General features: G+C 41.7%; 1 protein-coding gene across 4 annotated transcripts in view; it reads right to left on the bottom strand.

The window, feature by feature from the left end:
- CIP2A (cellular inhibitor of PP2A) overlaps positions 1-19,354 on the bottom strand; it is a 35,313-nt gene extending 15,959 nt beyond the window's left edge. The window contains exons 1-10 of one of the 4 annotated variants that reach the window (XM_073306287.1): positions 19,072-19,354; positions 13,668-13,815; positions 11,829-11,941; positions 8,366-8,460; positions 7,618-7,714; positions 5,867-5,989; positions 5,551-5,696; positions 4,906-4,981; positions 2,740-2,967; positions 1,965-2,124 (exon numbers count right to left, since the gene is read on the bottom strand). In XM_073306287.1, coding sequence (XP_073162388.1) covers positions 1,965-2,124; positions 2,740-2,967; positions 4,906-4,981; positions 5,551-5,696; positions 5,867-5,989; positions 7,618-7,714; positions 8,366-8,460; positions 11,829-11,941; positions 13,668-13,815; positions 19,072-19,173 — 1,288 coding nt within the window. In that variant the 5' untranslated portion in view covers positions 19,174-19,354. Of the gene's footprint in view, positions 1-1,964; positions 2,125-2,739; positions 2,968-4,905; positions 4,982-5,550; positions 5,697-5,866; positions 5,990-7,617; positions 7,715-8,365; positions 8,461-9,458; positions 9,546-11,828; positions 11,942-13,667; positions 13,816-19,071 lie in introns of those variants that run through there. The other 3 variants (XM_073306279.1, XM_073306297.1, XM_073306306.1) reach the window with 3 other exon arrangements.
- Between the last annotated feature and the right edge of the window lie 1,142 nt (positions 19,355-20,496).

Below are 20,496 nucleotides of genomic sequence, written 5' to 3'. Positions count from 1 at the left end.
AGTTGGGCCATTTCCAGCACAAATCCAGGTTTTCTCACCCTCTGCCCCCCCCCCCCCAACAAACTCACTCTCCTGCTGGTAATAGCCCATCCAAAGTGATCACTCTCTTCACAATGTGTATGATAATCAAGGTGGGTCATTTCCAGCACAAATCCAGGTTCTCTCACTCCCTCACCCCCCTCCAAAAAACCACACACACAAACTCACTCTCCTGCTGGTAATAGCTTATCAAAAGTGACCACTCTCCCTACAATGTGCATGATAATCAAGGTGGGCCATTTCCAGCACAAATCCAGGTTTTCTCACTCCCTCACCCCCATACACACACAAACTCACTCTCCTGCTGGTAATAGCTTATCTAAAGTGATCATCAAGTTGGGCCATTTCCAGCACAAATCCAGGTTTTCTCACCCTCCGCCCCCCACACACAAACTCACTCTCCTGCTTGTAATAGCCCATCCAAAGTGACCACTCTCTTCACAATGTGTATGATAATCAAGGTGGGCCATTTCCTGCACAAATCCAGGTTTGTGAGAGACTAACACGGCTGTTACTCTGAAAATAATCCTCCTTCTTTTCCGATCATCTAAAATCCATGGATTTTTTGCAAAAGCAACCTAGCAAGTATGTGCTACTTAAGTTTCCCCTGCAGTTTCAACTAGAAAAGGTTATTTTCTGTCATAATTGTGGGTAGTGGTACCATGTGCTGTTAAACAACTGCCTGCCACATTTCTGTAGGCACCTGTATTGAATGTTAAATAAGGTGATCTTTGTATATTGGTTACAATCAGTGATGAGCTGCCAAAATCTTAACAACCGATTCCCTCCTCACACCACGAGGGGGTCGTGGCCCCCCCGGGACCCGTACCCCATCCACCCCTCATGCCCTGTCTCCTGACTGCCCCTGGAACCAGGCAGAAGGGTCTCGTGGGCCACCGTAGTGGGTGCCCACTCCGCCCCACCCCTAAGAGCCAGAAGGACCTGCCGGGGAGCGAGGTGGGGAGTCCCAGCGGTGCTTAACTGGGGCGGCTCCCAGGAAGCATCCGGCAGGTCCCTCTGGTTCCTAGGGGCGGGACAGCATAGCTAGGGAGGGAGCAGGGGGAGCGACTGATCACATCAAAAGTGGCACCTTAGGCACCCACGGGGAAAATTTGGTGGGTGCACAGCACCCACTAGCAGCTCCCCACCCCCAGTCCCAGCTCATCTCCGCTCTGCCTCCTCCCCTGAATATGCCGTCCTGCTCTGCTTCTCCCAGCTTCCTGTGAATCAGCTGTTTGCGCAGGAAGCCAGGGAGGGCTGAGAAGTAGGCGGCGGCTTCGCGCTCAGGCCCAGGGTGGCGGAGGTGAGCTGCGGTGGGAAGCGGTTCCCCTGCGTGGCCCCGCCCCCTTGGGTTATCTGCTACAGCCCAGACAGCCCTCCTCGCGCCCCCCCGCCCCAGCTCACCTCCTGTCCTTGGGCGTGAGAGCGAAGCCACTGCTTGCTTCTCAGCTCTCCCAGGCTTCCTGTGCGAACGCGGGAAGCCGGGGGGGCGGTGAAGCAGAGAGAGGCAGAGCATAACTCAGGGGCGGAGGCAGAGCGGAGGTGAGCTGCTGGTGGGTGCTCTGGACCCAACAAATTTTCCCCATGGGTGCTGCAGCCCTGGAGCACGGACTGAGTCGGCGCCTAAGGCGCAACTTCTGGCTTAACAACTGGTTCCAGTGAACCGGTGCCAACCGGCTCCAGCTCACAACTGGTTACAATAACTAGTAGAGTACTTTTCATCCTAAAAGATTCCAAGCTGCAAGAGAAAAGGAAAATTTAATTTTCAAGTTTCCTTTTAATTAAGATCTATTAATTTCAGGTCATCTTAATATCTTTGAAAAAAAAAAAAGCGATTTTATATCTAAAAAAATAGCAACTGATACTATCCTACAAGAACAGAGCTCATGTTATACAGCCAACAGGAATAACTTGCATAAGGATATTTAGCATGACTTCAATGACTTTGACTATTCTTTCACATTTCTTCTTTGCTAATAGCTCATCCAGATTCTGTTCTGGCAACTGAAGGTGATCAAGGAGGACAGGGAGCAAAAGATCCACAAAGCGTTCAGCTGAAGTGCTGTTGCCGGTATCAATAACATCCTGCAGCAAAACACATAAAGATTCCGTATTTAAACCACCAATCAAGGATGTGCAACCTACTCTTATCCCTAGATCAGCCTACTAACTTCCTCACCTTGGTCCCAGTGACATTCATGCATCCAAGCATAGGGGCCTCTCCAGCTCTGCCACCAACTGATCATGCTGTTTTTAGATTTACTTTTCAAACTATTGACCAGCATCATCAGATTTGAGGAAAGACTTGTTAACTATACACAATCAGCAGAGACCACCACACTTCTGCAAGTCCTTCAAAATAGCTACAATTGTTTATTATTTCTTGATGAAATTTTGTATTCTAAACATTTTAGAACCAAATGCAAGACTTTATGCATTTGGGTAACAATTTTAATGTATATCAGATAAGATCTAGACTGACAGTGCCTTCTTAAGTGGAAAACCGGGTTACAAAATGCAGAAGTCTAGAAAGAAACATTACAGCAATAACACTTAGGGTTTATCATCACACTTTGCTTTCTAAATAAAAACATGTATGTGATACCCCATTTATGATTGGTAAAATACAGGCGCATATGTTTCTGAATTGGATAACATATAATTCAGATACAAGGTGACCACTAAAATCAGTCTTGGTACCTCAAATATCTCCTTGAACAATTCTAAAGTTAGAACACAACAGTTTTCAGATCCTTCCAATGGCTGGTTTAACCAGTGCACTAAAACAATAGATGGCTCTGAAGGTTTAGAACGGGCTGTGAATCTGGTACTTCCAGAGACTGGCACACCAGATGGCTCCAGTATTGTCTGACGCACAACATGGCGCAGTTCAGTCACTGAACAAAAAGCAAGTAGTAATTCCAAGACCTGTACAAATCAGAAGTACATGAGGAGTTAAATATTTTAGTCATGCAAATAAAGCAAATACATTGTTTATTAGAATTGTGCACAGTGACATCTACTGCCGAGGTTGTCTCAGCATATCCATGAAGGTGGATTGATTTAAAGTGATTTAAATCACTGATTTTAATTATGATTTAATACAGCAAACAGGAAATCTTGATTTAAGTCACTGATTAGGAAAATAACTAAAGTACAAATGCAAAACAAGATTATAAACAAAAGTTGATTTTCATTGGCATTTAACCATAAAAACATTTGCAACTAAATATAGCCTTTACACTAAATTTGGTACTTTTTGCTACTAAGAGGATGCACTATACACATTTGAACAATTTCATATATTCAGATTCTTAATTTAAGCTACGTTAATGTTAGAAAATGGTGAATAATGCATTTCTTATTGACTAAATTAACTTCAATTTGTGACTTGTCAGGCTGCACTTGAATAGAAATTTAAATTGAATTATTTAAGCTAAATTTTTTTAACTACCTTAAAGTGCTGGATACATAAGAAAAAAAGTTTATCAAAACATATTTTGCATTTAAAACGGATATATTAAAACGTAAGTATTAGCTGTAATAAAGTTAATTGAACTGATTTTTCCTGGTCACGATGTCCTTCAAGATTATATAACTAGCAGACCTCATCCTCTCAGATTTTTATTCATAGATTCGAAGAGAAAACAAGCTTTTTCAGATCCCAGTCTGTTTCTCAATTTTAAATGAGCTACTCATTGAATTGAACTAGCTGAATAAAACAAAATGAAGAAAATACTCTCTCACACCTGCACAAGCAGCCACCACTGTCAAAGCTGGTTTAGGATTTCAAGCTAATTCTAATTCCAGATATTTAGTCAGCGACTTCCACTAGTACAGTAGTTTGTCGCTATTTAAAATTTTGGCAGCAAACATGTATTGTTTGAGTATTAAAGTCATTTAAATTAATAGATTAGCCAGTTTAGGCCTTAAAATAGGTTGTGAAATTCAAATTTAATTGAAATTACATTTAAAAAAAATTATTAAAATAAAAAAATCTAATTTAAATCAATATCCACCTTTTCATTAAAAATGAATCATCCATTACAAAAGATCACTCGGTTGCTTGCAGCTCTCTCAGAATATTATTCTATTAAATAAATTAGGTATGCTTGCTCTCTTTTAAGGGCAATTATTTTTCTTTGAAGGTAGCAGGTTCAAATTCCCTAAGATGTAGATATCCCTTTAAATGGTCTGATGGAAACCGCACTAATTTGACCAAGATATAAGGGTTATTAAAATAAATAAATAAATAAATAAATAAATACTTTGCCCATGCACACTGGATGTTAAACAATAAGACTATTGCCCAGCAACCTATTGGCAGTGCACACGTATATATAATAGGATATTAATGGATGAAAATGTGCACATTCACAAAAGAGATTTCAAATAACGAATCTCTAGGAACCTTCACATATCGAGAATGTATCTTTTTGTTCACTAGTAGACTCAATGTCCAACACATTAAAATGTTTTAGCATTTATCGTCTGCCATGTTGTAAAATTCATTCTAGGAAGGTTTACAAAAACCTTTAAAAATAGCTAAGTTTACATTATATGCAAGGTACAACTGCAAATATTTAACCTGTAACATTTTCAGGTTGCTGTATGACTATTAATCTTCAAAACAAGAGGAATTATTTCATTTTATGAACAGTGAAATTGACACAGAGGTTAATTGCCTGATCCCAGAATATACTGAGCACCTTCAACTCCCACTGATTTTAACAGGACTGAATACCTGTGAGAGAGATTTGGTTAAGGCCGCAAAGTATCTAGAGACAGTATTAGAAGTTAGCAGCTCCTGATTTAGGCCAAATGCTTGGTAAATTAGATTCCATAGTTTCTCTCTCTGTAAAATACCTTTGATGATGAATCAGGATCCCTTCCATGAAGAAGGCCTAATACTTGATTGAGGCATGAGGTGAAGTGTTCATATCTAGATTATAAATGAGAAAAAGTAAACTAAGCTCTTACTTCAATGACGTAGTTACTCGATTAAACATTTATGAACAGCAGTGGATTAAAATGCCCTCTTCCAGCCACATCCCTGGAATAGTTATGAAAAGCCAATAGGAAGAAATAAAAGACAAAGGAAACATCCTCCATCTTGTAACTGCTATATTCAAAAAGACTAAGCTACAGTTTAAAAATCACTTTCTCCTGAAGCTTGTTTTTGTATTTTATGTTTCTATCTAAACATTTTTTTTTAAATAAAAGGAGTACTTGTGGCACCTTAGAGACTAACAAATTTATTTGAGCATAAGCTTTCGTGAGCTACAGCTCACTTCATCAGATGCTGTAGCTCACGAAAGTTTATGCTCAAATAAATTTGTTAGTCTCTAAGGTGCCACTAGTACTCCTTTTCTTTTTGCGAATACAGACTAAGAGGGCTGCTACTCCGAAACCTTTTTTTAAATAGGAACTCAGGATGTTAAGTTTCTTTCATCATTATTTGAAGATGAGTCTAAAACTGCAACTGGCTAATTTTACAAAGCAAAGTCATACCTAGTGAGATAATCTGCAATTTTGGGGTTCTTCAGCAGATCCATGAGTAGATCAACAGAATATTTTCTTGTCAGTGTGCCATCGCCGTTTACAAGAATGTTGAATATTAACTGAAATGTCTGATGAATGTTTCGGGCATGGAAGAGCTAATAAAAGGAAATGAGAGCTATTTATGCTACAACACCAATAAATCATCTCCCACTAGTCAAAACAATCAGAACAACCGACTCAGTCATTGTGGTTACTCGATAGTTTTACTCAAAGTTTACAAATTTCAGTGAGATTTTCATTACAAGACTCCGAAATATTTACTTACCTTTTCTCCAACTTCTTCATTTAAAGTCAGGCTTGATAATATCGAAAGTGCAAACACGACCATAGTTAAACTACTATGGGCCAAGAAACTGATCAAGGTACGATAGAAACCCTTCACGTCATTCTATAGCAAAAAGGAGAAACTCATTAGCATTTGACAGTTTTGATGAGAATATAATTGATAGAACTGTCTGGAATAATGTTTTATAAACAAGGATTCAATCTAGCCTAAGAACTATTCTAAGGTGATACCCAGAAAAAGGTCAGTGAATTACATGGGAAATATACAAAATGTGATTTCCACTTAAGGCACATACCGGTATGCAAAGTATCCTCTAGAACAGAAATTTTAAGTCAAACTTGAATGGTAAAGAAAAAGGGGAGGAAGGATTTTCACTCATTTTACAAGATGAATGGAATGCCATTTCATGAACATATGTCTTTATAGATAAAAGATAGCTATCATAAATGGACACCCGATTCCTGTCTAATTCGGCTATATTTTTTTCTTTATAAATATCAGGGTTACAATGGAGGTATACTTTCAATGACATCTATGGAAGGATTAACTTCCCCACATGCTGGAAATATCTATGTATGCTCCTAAATAGTTTGGAAAAGCTGAGGGTACATTTCACTTTTCCATTTTATTCCCTTAATTAGGGTGAGAATTATTTGGTGAAAATTTTAGCTTTAGTTTGCCCTAAGGAACCAGGAGTAACTTGAAGGGTGTTAACTACTCCCTAGGCTTTTAAGTAGGATCCTGTGTACTCTAATTCTGCAGCACTAGACTTCACCTCATGGCACATAATTATGCTCCAAATTCTCAGCTTTCACTAAAAAATATGTTTGGAGCCTATATCATAGTAGAGAAATCTAAAAACAACCAAGACAAGCCAAATGTAAAGCAACAGGATGATGTCTGCTTGAGTCTGCAGAGAAGCTAACTGAGATGTGGATTTCCCTTTTCACTTTAATCTGGCCCCCTGGATTAATTCCAATGGCATGGAATCTGTCTTTCCCCCCCCATAAAATGCCACAGTTTTTCAACTTTGCTGGGAATTCATCACTCAACTAAAAACCACACTTAACATTAATTTGTGTAGTGGAGGGAATAACAGTGAAAGTATACTACTGTTGAATAAACTGGTGTCGATGCTGAATAAGGGCATGAATCCAACACCAAGATGACGGGTGATTTTTGCTTTCTTCTCAGATGGGCAAAAGCCTTAAGTATTCAAGTTATGCCAAAAATCAACACTGGTTATCCAAATCCATCTACAATAGTAACATGAGACTGTTTTAATGTTAAAGATATAAAGAAGATGCCATGCTTTTACACTGACAAAACTTAGCTTCTCCCACAAGATCTCAACTGGTGGGTCAGAATCAGACCTCAACTTAAATCTTTCACTAACAAAGCGTGGAAGCAGTACGTGCAATCTGAACTAGGTGGTAATGGTGTGGACAAAGCACAGAGAAGAGCCTGACCTCCTGAGGTCCCTTCCAACCCTGATATTCTATGATTCTAAGAGTAGGCGCTTCACATTAAAATTGAGGAAAACGATCAGTGGGATAAAGTGGGACTGCAAGCTCTGGAGGGAAAGTTGGAATCATCACTGCATGAGGGATGGGGAGAAACAGGATGTCTGTGAAAAGGAGCTCTAAGTCCTCAAATGATCAGATTCCGACTACTCTCTTCCTTTCCTCTATCCCCAGAAGAGAAAATACATAATCAGAGAAGTTTCTTACCAAAGATTTTATATGAGCTTGAACAGAGAGATTGTGTCGACAAAGATTTGCCATTAGTCCCAAACATGGTATCGTTAATTCATCTTCTGTTGATTGACTAAAAAAAGTTCCACAGGACTTAAGAATTTAACGGTTACAGCCATTTAGCTTCATTTATATATTCAGAATTCAATGAAATCTCCTTCTATATATAAACATCCATCCAAATTACAGTCATGTATTAAAAGGACATTTATAAACTTGCAATGCATATTCAGTATGGGAAAGCTACCCACAATACAAAAGTGAAACCAATCATATGACAGTTCATTCATGTCTATGGTCCTGAACCGGCAACGGGCTTCAGGTGCATGTATTAAAGTCACTAGAGCTCTACACAGGTACAGGGATCTGCCAGCACAGAGCTTGTTGTAGAGTTGGTGGTTCAAATTGTGAAATAAGTCTAAATGACAGGCAGAAGTGTTCTGCTATTTTAGTTTTTTTGACTTATTTCTTCAAAAAGCTCAAATTCTCCTTAAACTCTACCAGCTGTTGAAAATCATAAGTAAATGCCCCATCTTTGAATATTCTTTGCAACAATAGCATTTTGAAAGAGACAAATGTCTGGTAATTTAGAAGCAATTACTACATAATTTATGCTACATCCAAAGCTTGTGAAATAACACATTAATGAAGCTATTAAAGAAAGTTTAGAAATGTGTTTAGCTAAAGATTTCCTCCCCAGAAAGAAAATTGGACACATACTTACATATGACGCATTAGGAATAAAATCAATTCATCAGTATTAGTGCTGGCTTGAAAAACTCTGACATTGTAGGTTAATCTCTGCAGAAGTTGAATACTCTGAAGAAATAAAATGAAGTCAATTATATAGCCTTCCCACGGCATTCTACTGTAGAACGTGGACATTTGGTGTTCAGACTAGAGGATACTTCTCTACAGTTTAATGAGTCATAAGAACAAGCAGTGTTAATTTTGAGACTTGATCACATTTAGATCTCATTAAGTATAAAGTTATGGTATTACAGAAACAATGTAGTATTGATACATGTGGGATATTCACCTAGCATATCTTTACTTAATTAATGAAAGCAAGGTAACAATCTTGGATTAGTACATTTGAATGCTCACAAACACATACAAATTGCTTAGAAATAGGTTGCCCAGTTCTCCCACACAGCTTGGCCAATAAACTTGCAATGAGGTGGAGGGATTCTCTATATTTAACTGGGTTTCAGTGGGGCTCCTGAATTTTTTTTATTTTTTTTTTAAACAAATCCCATATAACTATTTAGAGACCTCCAAAATGTAATCCACAACAGCAATAGTATATTGTAAGCAGACATGCATACTAAGAAGAACAGTATAATTTTTTTTTTTAACATGAAGGCTTTTCCCCCAAAGGAATATGGCTTTTTTGTCAAAATGGAAAATTTCCATAGGAAATGTCTGTTTACAACAAAAATTTTCCCAGGGAAAAAACATTTTCCTACAAACTGTACTATAAATACGCCCCCATTCCCCTTTTTATGTGCAGAGAAATGACAGTGACTCACTCAACTCACTCAACTTCCCAAAGTAGCTAATTTGAGATTTGACTGTAAACCTTTACATAGCATAGCCAAGGTTATCACCCAAATACATAACCTAACTTAGAATTTCTAAGTTAGGGAAGTGGGGAAAAATATAAATATGCTGGTTGCCACTACCCTCAACACTTCACTGCTATTTTAAATGGGAATTTTCATATTGAGAGAAGCTTTCCTATGTTAGACACCAGACAAACCCATGAGCTGCTTCAGTCGCCTAGTGCCTTAACAGTCCCCCACAGGCCCTCTGACCTGTGGAGAGTCCCCTTAGATCAGAAGAGGTGGGCTCCAATGGTGACTCAATCTGGTCCCTGCAGATCCCTGTCTAAACACCATCAAAGGAGTGCAGTATTGTAGGCAGATCCTGTTCTTTTGTCTGTCTTTTCTCTCTACCATAAAGAAAGAGAGAGCTGCAACACAACAAGGATGGCAGTGAAGTGACAGCTGGGAGACCAGTACCAGCTAAAAGAAAATCTACAGGGATTAAAAAAAGCATTGCCAAATGCTCTGGGTTAATAAAGAGTGAACCAGTGAAATCAATCTGGGGAGGACTGCTTTAAGAAGAATGAATAGGATCTGCCTGAAGCTGCTGGTGGCAGAACATATATGGCAGGGTCTAAAAAAGTACAGCCATTCCCATTCTGCCTTGTCTGATAGGTCTGGTTCCGCCTTCAAACAGCAGTGAACAGATGGCAAAACGAAAACATGGACACGCTGTAAGTAACCTGCAGACCGTTCAGTGGGAAAAAGCCAGTTTTCCTTTCATTAATGACTGATGTTAGAGTAGACACAAATAAGTTGACCAGAGAATCACTGTCTATTGGTATTTATATCATTCATTCTCCCATCTATGAAAAGGGATAGAGATGTCTGTCTCCTTTGTAAAGTGCTTTGAGATCTACAAATGAAGGGTGCCGCAAGAGATGGGGGGTTAAAAGGGTCTGTAACAAAAATTTAAAGATGGAAATATGCAAGACAGCAGAGAGATATCAGACTATCAAGAGTGATATCCTAAAAGCTAATACTTGCTTCAAAATAATAGAAAATGAACCCACTCCCCCCTCACTCATTTCTTGAAGTAAACATTGCCAATTTCTAAGTTAATAGTTTTTGTAAATTAGAGCGAGGTGAAAACACAAGATAAAAGTAAATAAGCAGTTTACCATAAGTAAATACTGAAAAGTAGTCCTAAAACCATTCGTACATCACTTAGATACTACGATGATGATGATATAGAAAACTTTGAGACAGTAAATAAAATATACAACTTAAATACTTTGATTCTATATATCAGGGAGATCACCTTGAGCAGCATTTCGCAAATGCGGCCACCAAGGGCTCTTCTTGCAGCCACAGCCTCCTGAACAGCAATTGAGGAAGGGAAGAAGTGGCTTTTCCTTTCTGGAGCCACAAACGCCAGAGGAGCAGGCAGCTGATGTGAGTTGCCCACATTCCCAGGGGCAGTGGGACATGGGCTTCCACCCTGGGGTGGTGGGTGGCAGGCTCTGGCTGCAGGGCTTCAAGCTCAGGCTGCAGGCTCACCAACCCCCCAAATGTTCCGGGCCCTGGCACTTCCCTCAGCCCTCCATCACCCCTGGCCCCCACTGCCTCCCTACCCACCTTTCTATCCAGGGCTTAATTTATTGCCCGGCTCGTGCTAGGGCTGAGTAAGTCTGCTGTGAAAAGTGATATTTGTTATCATCACTCTTCACTGCCTCCGAGCTATATAGTAAGTCTGCTGTTTAAAGTATATTAGCAAACATACAAGTATCAGTTTTCACAGCAGTAGACAGGTTTCAGAGTAACAGCCGTGTTAGTCTGTATTTGCAAAAAGAAAAGGAGTACTTGTGGCACCTTAGAGACTAACCAATTTATTTGACCATAAGCTTTCGTGAGCTGTAGGTCACGAAAGCTTATGCTCAAATAAATTGGTTAGTCTAAGGTGCCACAAGTACTCCTTTTCTCACAGCAGTAGACTTATGCTCCCCAGACTTATGCTCCCGAGATGCTCCCCAGGTTACGCAAGACCCAACTTACGCAAATTCACACTTACGAGAAAAGTTCCGTAAGCTAGAAATAGGAGGGTTTTTTGGGCTCCGTAACTGTTGGGTATACGTTTCCGACTTACGCAAAATTTGAGTTACGCAAGGTGTACTAGCGTCTGTACTAGCTAGCAAGTCTAAAAAAAGGAATAAAACAAAACAAAACAAAAAAGACAAGACCATGCAAAGCACCTTATTTTGTTTCTATTCTGTTTATGTCCAGTAAAGAAGAGACAATTGTACATTATTTTTTATTATTGAGACAGCAAAAAACCCTACTTAAATAAATTGTGATTTGGACATGTATATGTGCATATTTGTTTTTCCTCAAGTTAAATATTTTAAGAAACATTGTCAGAGCAGCCACCATCAAGAGTTGGTGGCTGCACGCTAAGGCCACCAAAACATTTTTTGTGAGAATTCCTGACCTTGAGTTTCCTAAAATGCATGATTTCTATTAGGGATCCCTGCTTATTAAAAATATAGCATTTTTGGTTTTGTTATAAATGTTTGAGAACAGACTCTTCAGAAGAATTAACTTTAGGATACAGATAAAATATTAAGCATTATTTTGTCTTACCTGTAACAATACTGGATCATTAGGATTTGTAGAGCTTCGGTGAACCACTCCTGCCAGCACGCTAGTCAAATTATAAGTATTCTGAAGAGCTTCTCTGGTCTCTTTGTCCAAAACTACAGTGTAAAGTCATTTGTTAATGTTGTCCTGCACAATTGCAGTTAATAATAAAAGCAGCATTAGCTAGCAGTCTGAGCACTGAATTGGGAACCAGTAACTCTGAGCTCTATCCCTAGTTTTGTTGTTGTTGTGTGTATGTATTTTTTTTTAAACCAGCTTTTAAACTTTGTACATGCTCTGTGACCATGAGCAAGTCAAAACTTCTCTCTGCTTGTTCCAGACTACCTTCTGCCTAAATGCAACATGGGAACACTTCCACTTACTTCACATGATGTTGTAAGGACCATTCCACCCTGACTAAAAAACCCTCTTGAAGTATTATAGGCCAGCTGCACAAAACTGTCAAGCAGCTTTATTAGCCTGTGCAGAAAAATCTACCTGTAGTTCTTCAACCAAGATGCGCAGGGGGGGGGGGTTTAAAACTAAGTTTACTCACAGATCAAACACACGGCAAGATACAACTACTCTTCGCTCTAGTGAGTAAACAAGCAGACTTTTACAAAGGTGATCACTGCCATTGCAAACTATCCAGTCTCAAATCTACCTCTAACCATGACCCATCACCCTCAGATCACATGACACAGAATATAACTTAATAGGCTTAAAACAGGCATTTTGTCTAGGTTACTGCTACACATTTAAAAAAAAAACTGTTTCAAGCTCTAGGAACCCATTAAAATCCTTTACAAAAAAAAAAAAAAGATTTAAAACAGACTCCAACTATCCCGTATCATACCAACATACAACCCGATGTAATAAACCTAAGACAACCAGCCCCCTTCAAATGCCCTGCAACCTCTTTCATTTCCCAACTTTTATGGGCTAGATGCCAGAAAGCAAAGATCATCCTTCAAGCATGCCCTGGAGATTGGCTTGAATCACCCGGAGTCTGTTAAAGAGCAGAAGCAAGTTCCAAATGTGCAGCCCCATAACAAATGCCCTGCCAGCAACCCTCTCTTTTATCTCAGACACTTCTGCTAATTGCACTGTGAAAGAATCTCAAAGGGAAAGCAGCTGTCAAAGAAAGTGAATACTGCAAGTGTCATTCAGTTACACAAGCTAGGTTGATGGGGAGAGAGAGAGAAGACAACCACGAACTATATGGATTGAGGAACAAACTTCTCCTATGGGTGTATTACAGGGGTTCTCAAACTGGGGGGAGGTCATTACATGGAGGGTTGCGAGCTATCAGCGTCCACCTCAAACCCTGCCTTGCATCAAACATTTATAATGGTGTTAAATATATTAAAAAGTGTTTTTAATTTATAAGGGGGTGGTGGTGTCACACTCAGAGACATACTATGTGAAAGGGATCACCAGAACAAAAGTTTGAGAACCACTGGTGTATTAGATAGCTGTCAAGCACAGGAGCTTTTACGTAGTTCTCTGAAACATCTGGTATGGGCCATATTAGAGACAATACTAAACCAGATGGATATATTTTCTGATTCAGTTTGGCAATTTCTGTGCTCCCATAGAATGCAAGATATTACACATTGCCAGGAATAAGATATTAGAAAACTAAATACTTAATTTTGTTACAGTACATAGTTAATTATTCCCCATCCCTCAAATCAATGCAATTTACACAGATAGTATAGCAGATAACTCACTTGCAAATGCAACCTGTCACAGATTCCAACTGTTTTAAGACTTATTAACAATCTTTGAAAATTTAGCTTTAATTCCCCAAAAGAAAAATTAAAGATGTGAACAACTTACCTAGTTGTGACAGCAAAGTAATCACAGACAGGATTAGACATGGACTTATATTTGGGTCCTCAATGAGCTCCGCTAAACAGCTCAGACATTCACTTGGCAGTATTTGGTTTGATGCAAACAATCTTGTTAGCTTCAATCCAGAGATAACCTAAAAACACATTTTAAATTAAATAAGTATTATATAACTGCAACAATATTTGTCTCAGTTCTGCACAAGATTCAGAGGGGAGTTGTATTTTCAGTTCAATGCAATATACTGCCAACACCAGTGGCATCCTTGATAGCACACAGATACTTTCGCTTGCCTCTTTTAACCCACTTTTGTTGAATTTGTAAACTCTGGAAACATGTTTTTCATTACAGTAACTCCTCACTTCACATTGTAGTTCTGTTCCTGAAAAATGCAACTTTAAGTGAAACGATGTTAAGTGAATCCAATTTCCCCATAAGAATGAATATAAACAGGGGGGTTAGGTTCCAGGAAATTTTTTTTTTTTGCCATACAGTACAGTACTATAGTTGAGAGGTGCCCCCGCCTTACCCCATACAGTCACAGCCCACTGGCATTGGAGACAATGAGGCAGGCAAGGAGGCTGAAGGTGCTGTAGGCTAGGAGAAGCACGTTGCTCAGCAGCAGCTTCCCCTATTCTGCAAGCACCAGGGGCAGGGGGCTCAACCCTCTGCCCGCCCACTCCACCCCTTCCCCAAGCCCCCACTCTTAACCCTTCTCTTCTTCCCCCCTCCTTTACTCCGCACGCAGCATCCTCACTCCTCCCCCCTCACTCCCGCCCACGGCAATTAGCTGGCTTGCGACGTTCAGGGGGCAGGAGGGTGGACACGGCGCGCAGCCTCCCCCCTTCCTCCCCGCAGCAATCAGCTGGTTTGCAGCATTCGGGAGGCAGGGGGAGCCTGCATGCCAAGTCCTCACTCCTCCCCTGCCCCCTCCTGAATGCCACAAGCCAGCTGATTGCCATGGGCAGGAGGAGGAAGGGGAAGGCGCTGATCCGCGGGGTCTACCAGCGGCTGGGAGATGCTGTGGGGGGGGCCATAGGGGAGCTGATGGGGGGCTGTCAGCTGTGGACAAAGCAGGCAGCCAAACAACATTATAGCAAAGCATTGCACAACTTTAAATGGAGCATGTTCTGTAATTGAGTAGGGACGCAAGATCAAAACACCGTTAAGCGAGAGGACATTAAGTGGGGAGTTACTGTACTGTATGTGTCCCCTTTATATTTGAAAAACATACATTTCTTCTGTTTCGGACTCATAATTAACAGTTGGTTTACTTTGTGCACAGCTCTACCAATTATACCACTGGGAATTGATTTTAAGTTAACAGCTGCTGCAGCGTGAACACAAATCATTACTAGTTTATAAATACAAAAATACTACAAGTCTGTATTTGTACATAAGAAACATACAGCATCAGGTAAGTTACCCACCAGTTTATATATCTTTTAGGATAAAAAAAATATTGGTTTTACATAGCCTGGAAATGTATTGTTTAAACAGAATGTTTGAAAATTAGTTCCCAATTAAATATGATAGACTAATTCACAGTAAGACACAGATTTCAATAAAAAGGCATTATTCTGTACAAAGATATGAAATATCATTCACAAAGAACTTATCTGTTGTATTAAAGAATGCAAGGCAGAAAGACTGAACTCTATTTCTTCAACTCCAAATTAGTGGTTGTCAAAGAAAGACTTGTTTTCTTTTATGTAGAACCATCAAATTAATTAAAACACGCTGGAATTAATCTCATTTTAACTCTACAGCCTATACCATGGAATAGCTTGCTAGAACTAGTATATACAATAGACAACAAAAAAATTACAGCAGTTATGTCTACAGTTGGTTGCTATAGACAATGAAAAACAAAAATGAACGAACATGGAAAAGCTACAGACAGACTCATTAAAATATTAAATTAATTATCTTCATTTGAGCATATTTTGAAAGTTATGCAACTGACAATTTCAGCTGTAAAACATTCATGTACCACTCATAACTCGCACCAGTAGACTGAGCGATTGGCTGAAACAAGAAATAGGGCTGAGTGGACTTGCAGGCTCTAAAATTTTACATTGTTTTATTTTTGAATGCAGGTTTTTTTGTATATAATTCTACATCAAGTGCATTTTGGGAAAACAAGGTTGCTTAGAGTTTTAACTAGGGCTGTCAATCGCAGTTAACTCGCACAATTAACTAAAAAACTGATCACAATTAAAAAAATTAATCATGATTAATCATAGTTTTAATCGCGCTGTTTAACAATAGAATATCAATTGAAACTCATTAAATATTTTGGATATTTTTCTACATTTTCATATATATTGTATTCTGTCTTATAACTGAATTCAAAGAGTATATTATTTATTACAAATATTTGTACTGTAAAAATGATAAAGAGAAATAGTATTTTTCAATTCACCTCATACAAGTCCTGTAGTGCAATCTCTATCGTGAAAGTGCAACTTACAAATGTAGATTTTTTTTGTTACGTAACTGCTTTCAAAAACCAAACAATGTAAAATTTTAGAGCCTACAAGTGCACTCAGTCCTACTTCTTGTTCAGCCAATCGCTCAAACAAATGTTTTACATTTAATCGGAGCTAATGCTGCCCTCTTCTAAATTACAAGATCACCAGAAAGTGAGAACAGGCATTTGCATGGCACTTTTGTGGCTGGCATTGCAACTTATTTACGTGCCAGATAGGCTAAACATTCATATACCCCTTCATGCTTCGGCCACCATTCCAGAGGACATGCTTCCACGCTGATGACGCTTGTTAAAAAAAAAATGCATTAATTAAATTTGTGACTGAACTCCTTGGGGGAGAATTCTCCTTGGAGGAGAAACGGCTCCGTTTCTGCCATATATTTCATATTATAGGCAACTCAGATGATGACATGATGTTCATTTTAAGAACACCTTCACTGCAGATTTCACAAAACGCAAAGAAGGTACCAATGTGAGATTTCTAAAGATAGCTACAACACTCGACCCAAGGTTTAAGACTCTGAAGTGCCTTCTAAAATCTGAGAGGGACGAGGCGTGGCGCATACTTTCAGAAGTCTTAAAAGAGCAACGCTCCGATGAGGAAACTACAGAACCAGAGAGGTGTTCTGATGGAACCACCAAAAAAGAAAATCAACCCTCTGCTGGTGGCATCTGACTTAGATAATGAAAATGAATATGCGTCAATCTGCACTGCTTTGGATTGTTATCAAGCAGAACCCATCATCAGCCTGGACGCATGTCCTCTGGAATGGTGGTTGAAGCAAGAAGGGACATAAATCTTTAGCACATCTGGCACGTAAACATCTTGCGACTCCGGCTACAACAGTACCATCAGAACACCTGTTCTTCAGGTGACATTGTAAACAAGAAGCAGGTAGCATTATCTCCTGGAAATGTAAACAAACTTGTCTGTCTGAGCGATTGGCTGAACAAGAAATAGGACTGAGTGGACTTGCAGGCTCTAAAATTTTACGTTGTTTGGTTTTTGAATGTAGGTTTTTTTGTACATAATTCTACATTTGTAAGTTGAAATTTCATGATAAAGAGATTGCACTACAGTACTTATGTTAGGTGAATTGAAAAATACTATTTCTTTTGTTTTTTTACAGACTAAATACTTGTAATCAATTATAATATAAAGTGAGCATTGTACACTTTGTATTGTTGTAATCCAAAAATATTTAATTCTTAAATAACAGCATTTAATATAATAAATCATATTTAAATAATCTATTACAGTAACTCCCCACTCAACGTTCTCTCGCTTAACGTTGTTCTGATCTTACGTGCCTGCTCAATTATAGAAAATGCTCCATTTAAAGTTGTGCAATACTTCGCTATAATGTTGTTTGGCTGCCTGCTTTGTCCACAGCTGGCAGCCCCCCCATCAGCTCCCCTTTGCGCCCCCCACAGCACCTCCCGCCCGCCGGCAGACCCCACAGATCAGCGCCTTCCCCCTTCTCCTGCCCGCGGCAATCAGCTGGCTTGCAGCGTTCAGGAGAGAGCAGGGAGGAGCGAGGAATCAATACACAGACTCCCCCTCCCTTCCCAACGCCACAAACCAGCTGATTGCCGAGGGCAGAAGCCAGGGGAGGAAGGGGGGAGGCTGCGCGCCTAGTCCCTTCTCCCCCCACCTTCCTGCCCCCTGAATGTCGCAAGCCAGCTGATTGCCGTGGGCAGGAGGGAGGAAGCAGCATGCAGAGTAAGGCGGGGGGAAGAATAGGCAGGTTAAGGGTGGGGGCTTGGGGGAAGGGGTGGAATGGGCAAGCTGAGGGTTGAGCCCCCTGCCACTGGTGCTTGCAGAGTAGGGGAAGCTACCACTGCTGCTGAGCAATGTGCTTCTCCTAGCCTACAGCACCTTCAGCCTCCTTGCCTGCCTCATTGTCTCCAGTGCCAGCGGGTTGTGTCTGTGTGGGGTAAGGCGGGGGCACCGCCCAACTATTGCAAAAAAAAAAAAGTTTCCCTGGAACCTAACCCCCCTGTTTATAATCATTCTTATGGAGAAATTGGATTCGCTTAACATCGTTTCCACTTGCAGTCGTATTTTCCAGGAACACATTTACAACGTTAAGTGAGAAGTTACTGTATTGTTTAATCACGCAATTAATTTTTTTAATCGCTTGACAGTCCTAGTTTTAACATGTATTTAGATTTTTTTAACCCGATCCACAGCGCTGGGGAAGGAGGCTAGAACCACATTTTAACTGTAAAGACACATGTTATAAAATAGATTCCAGCAATTTCTAAGGAAATTGCTTCATTCAAGTCTCACCCCACGGCTTTGTTTGTTAATATTTACAATTTCTAGTTATGAAATGACCCCCCATTGTATTATCTGTAGATCAAACTAAGAAGTGCTTTGGCGTGCATAAGAGACTACATAAATGCAGAATACGATTATTAAATGACAGCACGAAAGTATTAGCATATCTTCCAAGGACAGTCATCCTGAAGCTTTGACCAATTCAATAAGTTAAAAAGTCTCAAGCGTATACCTGCCTTTTAGGCTCCCTGACAGTTGCCACTGTTTTGTTTCATAAAGGCATATTTTTTAAAGTATTTTTCCTTTTCTCTATTCCTGTGTGAAAAGGTCCAAACGAGCAACAGGGTAAACCGACTTTTCCAAGCTTAACACGGATTTAAAAAAAAAAAAAAGCCGCCCCCCCACGCTCATCCCGGGACTCCCGGAGCTGGGGCTTTAAGGAAACACCCACCCAGTATTCTAGGACCCCACAGTAACTCCCCACCCGCCGAGCAGAGAGAGACCAAGGAGGCGGGCTAGGAGCAGCCCCCAGCCCGACGAGGGGTGTGACGCAGGGAGCTGCGCGGTGCCCGGCTCCGTCTCTCCCAGGGGCCCCGGGCTGACCGCGCGCTCACCTCCAGACTGCGCTGCAGCAGCGCCGCGTGCGCTGGGCTCTTGGCGGCCCGGTACTGGGCGGCGGCCAGCAGCAGGGACTTCATACAGGCCGAGGCGTCCATCCCGCCCCGCCCGGCGCCTCACGCGCGCAGCCGGCTCGCAATCGTATTTGGCGCCCGCGCCGCCATCTTAGCTCCGCGAGCGTCCGAACCCCGGGGAACCAGCCCGCCCCCGCGCGGTGCATGACGGGACCGGCGCGAGCGGAGGCGCTGGCCATGACGCTGTGGGAGGGGGACCCTCTGCGCGGGCATCCTGGGAGCTCGGCCCAGCGGGCGGGGCGGAGTCAGGTTCCTGCTGGTGCATGCTGGGAACGGCGGCCGCCATCGCTCTGTGGGGATAGGGTCCCGCCCGCTGCCCATGCCGGTGGACCGTACCGTGGGAAGGGAGGCCGCCATTGCTCTGTGTAGAGAGAGCTTCGCCCTGGTGCATGCCGGAAGCCCAGGGAGCGTGGCGTCCGCCATCGCTTTGTGGGGGGGGTCTACCACGTTCGGTGCTTGGGGCGCCCGCCATCGCTCTGTGGGGGTGCGCTCGGCAGGCGGCGAGACCAGGCAGCTGCTCGGTGCTTTGTCCTTGCTGGGCGGGTGGCCCAGTGCCCGGCTGGCAGCGGGGCTGGCACAGTGTGTATCCTGGGGGAGCTGAGAGGCATTGAACCAAACTGCAAACCCTGTATGTGACAGGGACCACGGCAAGCCCCCGGCGGGGGGGGGGCAGCTGGACCCCTAGTTCCCTCACTATGGGAGGGAGCAGGGTAGCCGGCAGCTGGGCGCGCCTCAGTGCAACCCCCTCTGCTCCAGCCACATGGCAGGGCAGATGCCTCTGCCTGCCTGCCCCGCCCCTGGAGCCAGTGTCCCCAGCCCCCATCGCCATGACACAGCAAGCGTCCCGACATGTGTCCTTGGCGCAGCCCAGCCACTGAACAGGGCAGGATGCTGCCCACGGGCTGCAGAGGCTACATGAGCTCTAAGTGTCCCTGGCCCCTAGCGTGGGCCACCTGCCCTGGCCAGTTAACATGGCACCTGCTCTATGGCACGTGAAAGTAGCACTGACAGAAAGTATCCCGGGCAGTGAGACCACGGTATAATTTTGCATCCTGAGTAAAGCATTGTGGGCTGTAGGCATCTGAAAACCAGCATAATGCTTTCTGTATGCAGAGTTGTTGGGGTGTTGATCTGACAATATTAGAGAGACAAGGTGGGTGAAGTAATATTGTTTATTGGACCAAGTGCTGTTGGTGAGAGACAAACCTTTGAGCCACTCACAGCTCTTCTTTATGTCATCTTCTGCTTTGTGAGAGCATGAAAGCACCTTTTTTGCACCAATAGAGGTTGGGCCAATAAAAGATACCACGTCTTGACACTTTATGTCCTTCAAATGTACAGCACAGT

This window comes from Lepidochelys kempii, chromosome 1 (genome assembly GCF_965140265.1).
Source record: "Lepidochelys kempii isolate rLepKem1 chromosome 1, rLepKem1.hap2, whole genome shotgun sequence".
Classification (NCBI taxonomy): domain Eukaryota; kingdom Metazoa; phylum Chordata; order Testudines; family Cheloniidae; genus Lepidochelys; species Lepidochelys kempii.
This window is presented reverse-complemented; position numbering and strand designations above follow the sequence as displayed.